The following is a 12,834-nucleotide window of genomic DNA, read 5'->3' as shown; positions in this document are numbered from 1 at the left end:
AATGTAAATGTGAAGTGTTATGACATTGAAATATGCTGGTAAAAACTTCAACCAGTTGTATTAGTTGTCATATAGAAAAGATATTTCATGGTCTAGCGGTGTAGTGTACTTGTCTATAATGCTGAAGACTCTAGGTTCAACCCTCTATACTGCAAAAAAAATATTAAGAAATGGAGAAGTCATTACAATTGATTACTCTATGTCTTGCATATTTGTGCTCAATTCTGTTGTCATTTTTATCTTTTTTGCATTCCAATTTTGAAGACTCAATTTGAACTCAGATCTTCATATATGTTAGGCAGGTATTCTATCACTTAAGCTAAGCCTAGACCCTTTTCTTTTAGCTGTTTTTAAGATGAAGTTTCAACTTTTCCTCAGGACAAACTCATCTGTGATCCTCCTATTTATACTTCGCGCTATTGCTGAGACAAAAGGCATGTAACATTGTGCTCTGCTTTTTATTGGTTGAAATGGGTAGTCTTATGAACTTCTTGCTTGGTCTAGCTTCAAATCTTGAACCTCTCAATTTGACTACTTGGGATTATAGGACTGAGCCACTTGAAGCCAGCTGATTTTAATTCCTTAAATAGAATGAAGGCTGAAAATGGTTTCCAGAATAATTTAAGTGGATAGAAATTTTCTTTTTTATTGTATTACATCTTAGGGTAAAGAGTAATTCACAGAAAAGTACAATACTTAAATCCAGCAGAATATGTGAGATTTTAAAGCAAATACAAGACGGTAAAGAAAACTTTTAAATTGCTCATAATTCTGACAAAAATTCAATGAAGTTGACTTACAGTCATATCCATATATTTTTAATAGTTAAAAATTATACACTACTCCATTAGGCTCATTGAACAAAATATTCAACAGTATAATTCAGATAATTCAAAACTCTTCAGGAACAAAATAACACTTATTTCATACAAATATAACTTAAACCCTGTTGAAATTTTACATTATTTTAGAATAATTATTACACTAAAGAACAAAATAGAAAATAATTAACAAGAAGCCATGATAGGGCTGGGAATGTGGGTTAGTGGTAGAGTGCTTGTCTATCATTCATGAAGTCCTGGGCTTGATTCCTCAGTACCACATAAACAGAAAAACGGGAAGTGGCATTGTGGCTTAACTGGTAGAGTGCTAGCCTTGAGCAAAAGAAGCTCAAGAACAATGCCCAGGCCCTGATTTCAAGCCCAGGACTGGCAAGAAAAAAAGAAGTGATTATATTGCTGACAAAGCCTGTCCCTATGTGCATGATAACTGAACGTAAAAATCTGAAGGGAACCAATAATGAACATTAAACAGGATAAAGCTGGGTGCTGGTGGCTCATGCCTGTAATCCTAGATACTCAGAAGGCTGAGCTCTGAGGATTGAGTTCAAAGCCAGCCCTGGCAGGAAATTACATGAGACTCTTATTTCCAATGAACCACCAGAAAACTGAATGTGGCCTTGTGGTTCAAGTGGTAGAGTGCTCACCTTGAGCTGAAGAGCTCAGGGACAGTGCTCAGGTCCAGAGTTCAAGCCCCACCACCAATTTAAAATAAACAAAAACAAAAAACAAACAAACAAAAAAGAAAATTAAGGAGGAGAGCCAAACTTAGAAGACATTTCCACTTCTGAAAAGAGAAAAGAAGATTTAGCAAAACTATAGAGGGACATATGAGCTGTAGTTGGGCTTGTATTTATAGACCAAAAATGGAAATGAGGAAAATGATCCCCTCATGAGTCATGCATGGATTGGGAATATAATGGAAGTTCTAAAATATTTGGAAAGGATGGTATCAAGCAGTGATTTAAATTTTATTTACTGAAGAGGATAACAAATTATATATTTTATCTTTACTTTTCACAAAATGAAAAATATTTAACTGTGTGTGTATGTGTGTGCCTGACAGTACGAGGAATTTGGCTTTGAACTGAGAACCTCCCTTGGGCTATTTTAGTCAGAGCTGATATTTTACCACTTGAGTTACGTCTCCAGTTCTTGCTTTTTGATGATTAATTGGAGATGGACAATCCTGAATTTAAATTCTCAGTCTGTCTTCTAACCACAATCCTTAGATCTCAGCTTCCTCTTAGCTAAGATTACAGAAAGGATCCACCAGAACCTAGTATAACATTTCTTAATCATAGTATCTGTGGAGTACTTACAATGCTCTTGGTAAGTAGCAACCAAATAAATAATCTTTAGCATATGTGGTACTCAAAATCAACAAGGTCACAGTTTTATACACTGATATTGTAGTGAACTGCCTGTTAACATAGAATTAAGGAGAAGGAAATATTCTAGGTTTTAGGCTAACGGGTATTCAATGATCTTCAATACCTTCTGTGACAATTGTAAAACCAGGCTACCAAATTATTATAATTAAATGTCTCTTTCTCTTGAAACACCTAAAATGTGAAAGTAATAGCAAGGAATTTCAAATTCTCTGACCTTGAGAACATAAAGTTCCAGTGAAAGTCATTTGCCAAAATATTCAAATTTGAAATCAGAAAAGCTCTAAAATGTTCCACAAATACATTAACCTACATAATTATCACTAAATGAGTAGTTTATAATTGTGGAATAATAAACTACCAGAAGAAAGATGCGGAGAAAATATAAAATATCCAGTTCAACTAAAAATGTCTAATAAAATTAAGACCAATAAATAGGAAACAAATTACCTGGACAACTGTAATCGCTACTGGAGGGGGCTGAGATCTGAGGATTGTGATTAGAAGCCAGCCCAGGGAGAAACAGTCCCTGTGAGACTCTTATCTCCACTTAATCATTCAAAAACCCTAAGTGGCCCTGTGGCTCAAGTGGTAGAGTGCTAGCCTTGAGCACAAAGAGGCTGAGGGACAGCATCCAGACCCAGAGTTCAAACTCCATTAACTCTTCCTCACCCCCTCTCCCACACATAGAAGGAAATAAATGTGTTGTTGTCAGGGATATGCATAGGTTTAGACTAGTGATAAGAAAGGACTACTAACATAATTGCTTAAAGATATGTCAATAGTTTGCCAGCATTAATGAGAGATTCATTGTTAAACTAACATCCCAACACAAAGTCGTTACCGCAGTGGGGGTTCTCCTGAACTTCTCTCACAGCATCCTGCACGAAGAGCTTTGGGAGTATAGGTTTCAGAAAGTTGAACTCACCATTCCCAGAGTCTCCTGTGAGACACACCTCATACTGGTAGCTGTGGGCCAGGGTCCCCGTGCCACTCACGCCCAGCAGGTGTCCAGGCAAGGGGCCATCGGGCAGCGCGCAGCCGGCCAGCGAGCGCGCCCTGCTCCTCCTGCACAGCCTGACGGCCACGAAGAGCAGCAGAGACAAGAGGAAGAGAGAAGACACGGCCGCCAGCGCGATGACCAAGTAGGCAGTGAGGCGGTCGGGCTGCGCGCGCTCGGGCGCCGCCGCGTCGGGCAGCGGCAGGTAGGGCTGCGAGAAGCCATCCACCAGCAGCACGTGCAGCGTGACGCTGGCCGAGCGCGGCGGCTCGCCATTGTCCTTGACCAGCAGCAGCAGCCTGTGCTTGGGCGCGTCGCGCTCGCTCAGCAGCCTGGCGGTGCGCACCTCGCCATTGTGCGGCCACACGCTGAACAGCCCGGGCTCCGTGGCCTTGAGCAGCTGGAACGACAGCCAGGCGTTCTGGCCCGAGTCGCGGTCCACCGCCACCACCTTGCTCACCAGGTAGCCCGGCTCGGCCGCCCTGGGCAGCAGCTCGGTGCAGGGCGCAGACGCGTTCTGCAGCGGGTACAGCACGAAGGGCGAGTTGTCGTTGGCGTCCAGCACCTGCACGCGCACCAGCGCCTGGCTGCTGAGCGGGGGCGAGCCGCGGTCGGCGGCGCGCACGCGCACCTCGAACGCCTGCAGGGCCTCATAGTCCAGCGCCCTCAGGGCGAACAGCTGCCCGCTGTCCGCGTTGATGGACACCAGCGCCGCCGCCGCGTCGGGGCCGGGCTGCGGGCCGGGCAGCAGCGAGTAGGTCAGCTGGGCGTTGCTGCCCGAGTCTCTGTCTGTGGCGCTGATGGTGCCAATGTGCAGGGCGGGGCTGTTGTTCTCGCGGACCCACAGGGTGTAGGAGGACTGCGTGAATTCGGGGGCGTTGTCGTTCACGTCGGACACCTGCAGGGTGAAGGTGAGCTGGGTTTGCAGCCTGGGAGTCCCCAAGTCGGAGACAGTGATGGTGATGTTGTATTGGTCTCTTATTTCTCTGTCCAAGGGCTTCTCTGTCACCAAAGTGTAGAATTTCTTGAAAGTCGGTTTTAGAAGGAATGGCAGATTGTCTGGAATAGAGCATACCATCTTTCCATTCTCTCCAGAATCCCTATCTCGAATTCGAAAAACAGAAACTACCGTCTCCAGAGCATTTTCTGGGATGGAGCTGGTGAGTGAAGAGATGGTAATTTCCGGGGCATTGTCATTCACATCCACCACCTCTATGAATACAGTGCCCTTCCCAGTGAGGCCTCCTCCATCCGTGGCCTCCATTTCCACACGGTAAGAAGTAACTTTCTCAAAGTCCAATGCTTTTTTCAGTCGAATTTCTCCCGTGATCTCATTTATTGAGAAAGTTTGCTTAATGTCATCTGATGCTTGGAAGAAGCCATAGGAAACACTCCCAAAGTGCCCATCATCTGCATCTTTGGCTAACACGTTTAGAATCACAGAATCTGGTGGGCTGTTCTCCAGGACCCGCACCTCATATGGAGAGTGCACAAACTCGGGAGCATTGTCATTGACGTCCATGATCAGGACTCGAACCAAGACTGTGCCAGACCTAGGTGGAGTCCCACCATCCAGAGCCACAAGGGTTAAGCTGAGCTCAGCCTGTTCCTCGCGGTCCAGTGCTTTGTCCTGGACCAATTCTGGGTACTTCTTGCCTTCGCTATTATTTCGAGTGAGCACATAAAAGTGAGCATTGGGGCTGACTGTGTAGGTTTGAATCCCATTAATGCCCACATCCAAATCCTCTGCTAATGTTAATGGAAACAGAGTTCCTAGGTGGCTGTTTTCCGGTATTTTCAAGAGCACTTCCCTATCAGGGAATACTGGAGCATGATCATTTATATCTTCAATCAGTATTTCTCCCTGAAAAAATTGCACTGGCATTTCCAGGAACACTTGGAAATGCATCACACACGGTTCCTTAGGGCCACATATCTCTTCTCGGTCTAATTTCTCCCTCAGAAGTAAATCTCCAGTCTTAGAATCCAATAGTAAGTACTGCTTGTCATCGTCAGAAACCACCCTGGCAGACCGGGCAGTCAGCTCCCCCATTCCCAGACCCATGGCTTTGGTAAGATGGGCTACAAAGGAACCACTCCCTGTTTCCTCACTCACAGAAAAACGCATAGGCTCCGAGAAAACCAGACGCAAGAACGCTGCAAAAATAAAGACCATCACTTGCCTGTTAAGATGCATTCTCTTTAGCTTCTGCATTCTTTTGGTTAAATCCAAATTTTTCAGTAATCACAGACACTGGAGGCGTTCAATTCTAATTTTTTGCTTGTAGTAATGACGACAAAATTACATTCTATTAAATCTATCCTTTAGCAATCCTGCTGGTAATTCCATACTGCTTGAAAAGCTTTTTGCGCATTCAAAGGAAATTCTCTCTGAACACAAAGGAGTAAGTGAGCAACCTGGGCTCGTTACTGTGTTCACAACCTAAGCCTGCAGCGCCACCCAGCGTCTAAAACTAGACATTTTCATGTCAAGTACTTTTGGAAAATTCCAAATGAAAGCTATATGTGAAAGAATATATAATAATCAAACTTTGACATTTCTTTAAATTTCATAATTGACCAAGTTATTACATTATTGAGAACTAAGTAGGACAACTTTGATCCCTAAGGAAACAAATATCTTAGTTTTCCTACACTTATATCAGTGGAACTTCAAAAGACTATTTCTCCTTGGAATTATTGAACTAAGGAAGATGAGTTCTCATAAAAATATCATTTTAATCCATAAAATTAATATATTTATTTTCAATACTGAGAAGTCTTTATGATGATGTAAACGTTTAAGATGTTCTGTAACACATGATTCTTAAAAAGTGCTGTATTTCAAAGGATACATAGTAATATTCTATGCTGATATGCAAATAGCAACACATTTGAATAAATCACTACCTTGTTTTGTATTAAAACATTTATACTGTGAAAACATTAAAATTAGAATTAAAGCAAAATATTACAGACTTTTAGACAAAACTGTAGAAGAAAAAGTATTTTTATGGAAAAGAAAATTGAAGCTTAAGGAATAAGAAGGTGTGATGATTCTGCTTCCTTCTTACTATGATTATATCAAGATAAAAACCAAGAAAGTAAAATTTACTGAATTTTAATAAGATAAAGGCATTAAACTGTACTTATGTATTTAGACAGATGTAAAATATTTTTTACAGTATGTTTGCTTGCTATCACATTCACTCTTCGTATTGCAGATATTATATTCCTTGACCAGTTAATTTGGAGACAAACAAGAAGCACTGACTGGAAATGTTCTAATCCGTGATCAAAGGTCGGCTAGTGGCTTCTCTATTCTTGCAATGTAAATGGGAGAAATTTGTGTAAAGGATGGATTGGAGCACAGTGTACAACTATTGAGACTTCTCAAATACAGAAAGAAAGCATTGCTACACTGGAGACAGCCAGTTAACTAATTACAATTAGTATATTGGATGGAGTGCACTTACCTTGCCACATAAAGAATTATTTCCCCTTTAATATTTTGTCATTTAATCATCTTATCAATTACAATATATAACTCATGTTAAATGAATTATTTCAAAAGGATTTTAACAATCTAAGTCCTTCAGTTTAAAAAAAAGTCTTACTGAGAAGCTGGGAAGGTGGCTCAGTGGTAGAGTGATTGCCTTGCATGCATGAGGCTCTGGGCTCGATTCCTGAGCACCACATACGCAGAAAAAAGCTGGAAGTGATGCTATGGCTCAAATGGTAGAGCACTAGCCTTGAGCTGAGGAGCTGAGGGACAGTGCCTAGGCCCAGAGTTCAGGCCCTACCTCTGGTTTAAAAAAAAAAAAAGTCTTATTGAAATTATAGTTGTAGCATGGATTATAGTAGTTATTCAATAAGCACCCAGTTCAAAAAATTTCACTAAATTTTTCTGTGTATATAAGCAGATTATTGTGAACTTATATAGCTGACCTTTGACATCTAGAAGTCAGTACAGAATTCTTAAGGGTGAGATTATAATCCCTGCTAAATTCTATTTAATTAAATTTCTATTTCTATTATTTAGTTCTTATAATGAATATAGTGATGAGAGTAATAACACTTAAAATTTTCTTTTTCATTTACAATAAGAAAATATACATATGTTAGGATTAAATGAAATAAGGCATATGCACTGAAATAATAGGAAATAATATTATTTTTGCATAAATGTAAAACAATCCTCCCTCAAAATAAATAGAAAATTATTCCTAATATAGTACCTAGATTTTAGTTAGATTGAAACTCAAGATTCAGAACTAAACTCAAATTATGTTTTCTTATTCCTAAATGATGGCAAAGTAAGTGCCGAGACTCAGTTCTTTCCAGTTCCCTTTGCAATCCAAACGCAAATGAAAGCTAAATAATAATAATGATATATTCAGGTATTATTGAAGCATTTTGCATATTATAATCAATTTTAATCTGCCCCCCAAATCGATATGAATTGGCACTTTCATTGACTACATTTATAGGGGATAAAAGTAAGGCACAGAGCGTTTCAAACCTACTCAAGGTCCTACACTATGTCAAGTGATAGATTCGTGGTTTAAAATGTACATTGTAGCTTCACAATTTGTTGTATGTTCAAGTAGCAGTGAAGACGTGAACAACTGTTTAGATAATTTACAGAGAGTACATCCAGCCTTGTCTTGGTTACATAGACATTACAGGTAAAATGTATTTGTATTCAAGTTTGCACTTATTATTAGAACTTTCAAATGTTTTGGAGACAGGATTGGACATAGCAGCAAAGGGAATTTTAATCAATTTAAAAATTGGAAAGAAAACGAGTATTTTCACAGATTGATTAGATGAAAAAATAAAAATGACATATATAATGAAATCCCTTAAGCACCGGAGAAAATTTATACGTATAGATTAGATTTATGTAAAGGATTAAAAGTTACAATCAAGAAGGGAGGTTTAGAAGGATAGTCTAGCATAAACCTCAGGGATGATTCCTCAAACCATACAACTTATATTTCAACCTGAATAATTTTATTTTCTAATTGCTACACCTGGAAACTTCAACACATTACTAGAATAGTGAAAATAAGTTTCCTGCTTTGTTCCTGAGAGAAAAAGAAGTTTCAGTTTTTCATTAATAAACATCAGGTTAATTTAGGGACTTTAGATGTGGTTTTCCATGTTGAAGAGTTTTATTCATAATTTCTTGAATGTTTCATAATCATGATGGTGTTGGATATTGCAAAATGCTTTTCTGCATTGAGACAATTCTGTGTTTTTTGTCATCTATTCTGTTAACAAAGTTTATTGTCTTGATTGATTTTTGTATGTAGAACCAACATTGCAATCCTGAGATAATCCTTCTTGGCCATGGTATGTAACTTTTGATGTTACCAAAATCAGTTTACTAAAATTTTGATCCAAAAATTTTACAACTATATTCATGAAGGAAACTGGTATGTGGTTTTGTCTTCTTGCATTATATTTGCCTGAAATTATTTAAAGTTAGTTTTCCCTTCACGTAATAAGTTAATAAGTGGCCCCTGATCCTCTATTTTTTAAAAACGATTTTTGTCTGGTATTGGTGTTAATTCTTCAAATGTTTGGTAGAATTCATCAGTGAAGTCATCTGATGATGGGCCAATCTTTGTGGAAAATTTTTGCTTACCAACTTCATGCTTTAATAAGGCCTACTAAGAGTTTGTACTTGCCTGGGAATGTGGCTTAGTGGTAGAGTGCCTAGCATGTATCAAGCCCTGGGTTCAATTCCTCAGTACCACACATAAACAGAAAAGCCAGAAGTAGTGCTGTGGCTCAACCAGGACCTGAGTTCAAGCCCTAAGACTGGCAAAAAATAAAGAGTTTGTACTTTTTTCTCATTGGCTTTGGGTGTTTCTAGGAAATCTTCCATTCATCTATGTTTTCCAATATTTTGATTTAAGTTGTTCACATCATTCTCTTACAGACTTGTTTAACCCTTATAAGGTAGATTATACTTTCCACTCTATTTTTAGTTTGCTAAGTTGAATCTCTTATTTATTTTTCTACATCAGTTCGTCCAAATGTTTTGCAAAATTACTTTTTACAAAGTACCAAGTTTTTGTTCAGTAGATTTACTATTGTTGTTCTATTCTTGTTCAGTAGATTTACTATTGTTGTTCTATTCACTTATTTGTTTCTACTTCAATCTTTAATGTTTTGAAAATTACCTTACATAAGTTATATGAAGGTAGATTTTATTTTTACATTTCCATATATTTACAATATATTTCAATCCCTCTCACCTCCTCTATCATTCTTCCTTCTCCTCTCCTTCTTTCCCCATATGCTCTATTTTGATAGATTTGAGCAATGTATTTAGACTGCATTCATTATACTCTAATATACTAATTTCCTTTTGCTTTCTTTGAGTTTAGTATGTGCTCCTCTGTCTAGTTCCTTAAGTGGAAGTTTGAGTTATCCATTTAAAAAAACTGGTATTTTAAGCTATAATTTCTGGCATGTGGTGATTTCATTTTTATTTTATAATGTTAAAAGTAGTATACAGTATACCTTGTGACCTATTAGCTATTTAGAAATGTGTTATTTTTAATTTCCAAATTCTCATTCTATTGTCATTGGAGAACATACTTTGTATGATCTCGATTCTTTAAAATGTATTAGGACTAAGCCAGATGCTGGTGGCTCCAGCCTGTAACCCTAGCTACTCAGGATCACTGTGGATCAAAGTGGTAAAGCACTAACCTTGAGCTAGGGACAGTGCCCAGGCTGAGAGTTCAAGCTCCATGACTGACCAAAACACTTATTGAGACATTTTATTACTTAATATGTACTCCATAATGAAGAGTATTTCATATGCACTTGAAAAGAATATGTATCCTCCTACTTAGGGATAGAGGATTCTATCAGTTATGCTTATTCTGAAATATCAAATAAAGTGTTTTTTCTTGGTTCTATGCTATTTTGTGACTTTATTCTTCTATACATGTATTATTGAGAGTGGTAGTATTAAACTTTCCTATTATCACTATAGAATTGCCTACTTATTTATGTCAGATTTGCTTCAATTGTTTTGGTGGCTTTATTATTAAGTGCATATGTAATTGTGGATCTTCCTAATTATTTGGACCATTCATCATTTGAAATAGCCTTCTTCAATTGTATATTTAGTAATCTTTAACTCATTTTTATGGCCTATTTTGTCTGGTATTAATGTAGCAATTCCTCAGATGTCATATGTTTTATTATTGTCTAGATGGTCTATCTTTTTCATCCTTTAACTTTCATCATATTTGTATCTACAAATATAAATTGTGTCTTTGATAGACAGCATATAATAAGATTATTTACATACATATATTTTTGTAATTCTTCCTTTTTAATAGAATTTTCCTTCATGTAAAAGTATTATTGTATATATGTGTATATTTTACTTTTACATTAATCCAATTGATGGACACTAGAATCAATACTTTGGTTGATTTAACCAATAGTTTGGTTGCCTATTGTGAATAATGCTTCAATGAGTATAGAAGATAAAATATCTTTTCAATATACCAATTTAAATCTTTTAAATGCATACACAAATGTGGGATTGCTGTATTTTATGATGATTCTACTTTTAGTTTTTTGAGAACCTCCATATAGTTTTCCATGACTGCACTAATTTACAGCCACTGGAGCAGTGTACAACTGTTCCCTTAGGGACAGTTTTAATTTGTTATTATATTCTTGCATTTTGGTTACATTTTATTTAAATATTTCATACATTTTCCTGAGAAGTAAGCCTTTTAATTAATTTGTCAACTCTACAAATTAAATTCTACTGTTTTAGGGTTGTAGTTTTTGCTGTTTTTTTTTTTTTTTTTATCAGTCGTGGGGCTTGAACTCTGGGCCTGGGGGTTGTCCCTCAGCTCTTCAGCTCAAGGCGAGTGCTCTACCACTTGAGCTACAGCACCACTTCCGGTTTTCTGATGGTTTATTGGAGATAGGAGTCTCGTGGTCTCTTCTGCCTGGGCTGGCTTTGAACCACGATTCTCAGATCTCAGCCTCCTGAGTAACTAGGATTACAGGCGTGAGCCATCAGCGCCTGGCGTTCTTGCTGTTTTCAATTGCCTTTTTGCTTGTTATTTTTGACAGCTAATTCTGTAAATTCTGTATTTTTGTTGAAAAGTCAGTGAAGTCTCTTCTAAGTTCACTTACTGACTGCATAGAGATTTCTTTATAGGCATGGAACTAATCAATCTCCTAGTATTTATTAAGGGGCTTATATTTATGTTGGAACATGCATTCACTGCTTAGATGAAAATTGTACCTTACGTTTCCCTCCCAAACCTATTTCCCAGGATGGAGGAGAAGCTGAAGTCATAGCCACAAAATAAACCAGGCAAACCTGGAAAATAGAATTACACACCTAGCCACAGGACCAACACACACCTCCTGCTAGTATTAAACTCAGAATAATAATGGATCCTCCTGCATTGTAGGCTAACATTGGAGAACAAAAGAACTCAAATTCTAACTTTAAGAAAGATTATTGAAGCCCAGAATCGATGGCTAGCACCTGTAATCCTAGCTACTCAGGAAGCTAAGGACTAAGGATCTCGGATCAGAGCCAGCCCAGGCAGGAAAGTACATGAAACTCTTATCTCCAATAAACCACTCAGAAAACCAGAAGTGGCCCTGTGGCTCAAGCAGTAGAGTGCTCACCTTGAGTTGAAGAGCTGAGGGATAGTGCCTAGGCCTAGCGTTCAATCCCTATGACCGACAAAAACAAAAACAAAAATAAATAAAAAGAATGATTACTGATCACAAAGAACTCTGGGCCTAGGTGCCATCCCTCAGCTCTTCAGCTCAAGGCTAGTGCTCTGCCACTTAGGCCACAGCGTCATTCTGGCTTTTTCTGTTTATGTGGTACTGAGGAAGCAAACTCAGGGCCTCATGCATGTGAGGCAAGCACTCTACCACTGAGCCACCTTCCCAGCCCCAGATTCTTTTTTGTGTATGTGCTAGTCCTGGAGCTTGAACTCACAGTCCGAGTGCACTGTCTCTGAGCTTTTGTATTCACACTTAGTGCTCTACCACTTGAGCCACAGCTCCACTCCAGCTTTCTTGGTAGTTAATTGGAAATAAGTGTATCATGGCCTTCTCTGCTCAGACTGGCTTCAAACCATGATCCTCAGATCTCAGCCTTCTGAGGAGCTAGGATTACAGATGTGATCCCCAAGCATTCAGCTGATATCAAGATTCTTTGCCAAAAAAAATAACAAAATAATACAAACAGAATGTTTGTATATGAAAAAAATCAACAAATCAAATAAGACCTAGAAAGCATTGTCAGTAGACTAGACCAAGCAACAGAAAGGAAAAAGTAAACAAGCATGTCTCCAATTTCAAAGAACATTGGGACAAGATCAAAAGTGCAAACCTTAGAATCCATGTATAGAAGGAGCTGAGAAACCAACTAAAGCATGTCTTTTTGCCTGTTTCTCTGTATCTCTCTGTATATCTTTCTCTCTCACACACACACTCACACATACACAGAATCTATTCAATGAAATTACAGCAGAAAATTTCCATTTCCCAAATCCAAGGAAAGGTATGGACATATAAAAATAGG

At 38.3% G+C, this 12,834-nt stretch overlaps 1 protein-coding gene across 1 annotated transcript; it reads right to left on the bottom strand.

The window, feature by feature from the left end:
* Positions 1–3,048: 3,048 nt before the first annotated feature.
* Positions 3,049–5,445, bottom strand: LOC122118037 (protocadherin beta-4-like). The gene has a single exon (XM_042691887.1). It carries the CDS (start codon positions 5,443–5,445, stop codon positions 3,049–3,051), a length of 2,397 nt encoding a protein of 798 aa, XP_042547821.1.
* Positions 5,446–12,834: the final 7,389 nt, after the last annotated feature.

The sequence above is a fragment of the Dipodomys spectabilis genome, unplaced genomic scaffold (assembly GCF_019054845.1).
Source record: "Dipodomys spectabilis isolate Male_0828 unplaced genomic scaffold, ASM1905484v1 ptg000147l, whole genome shotgun sequence".
NCBI classification, from domain to species: domain Eukaryota; kingdom Metazoa; phylum Chordata; class Mammalia; order Rodentia; family Heteromyidae; genus Dipodomys; species Dipodomys spectabilis.
This window is presented reverse-complemented; position numbering and strand designations above follow the sequence as displayed.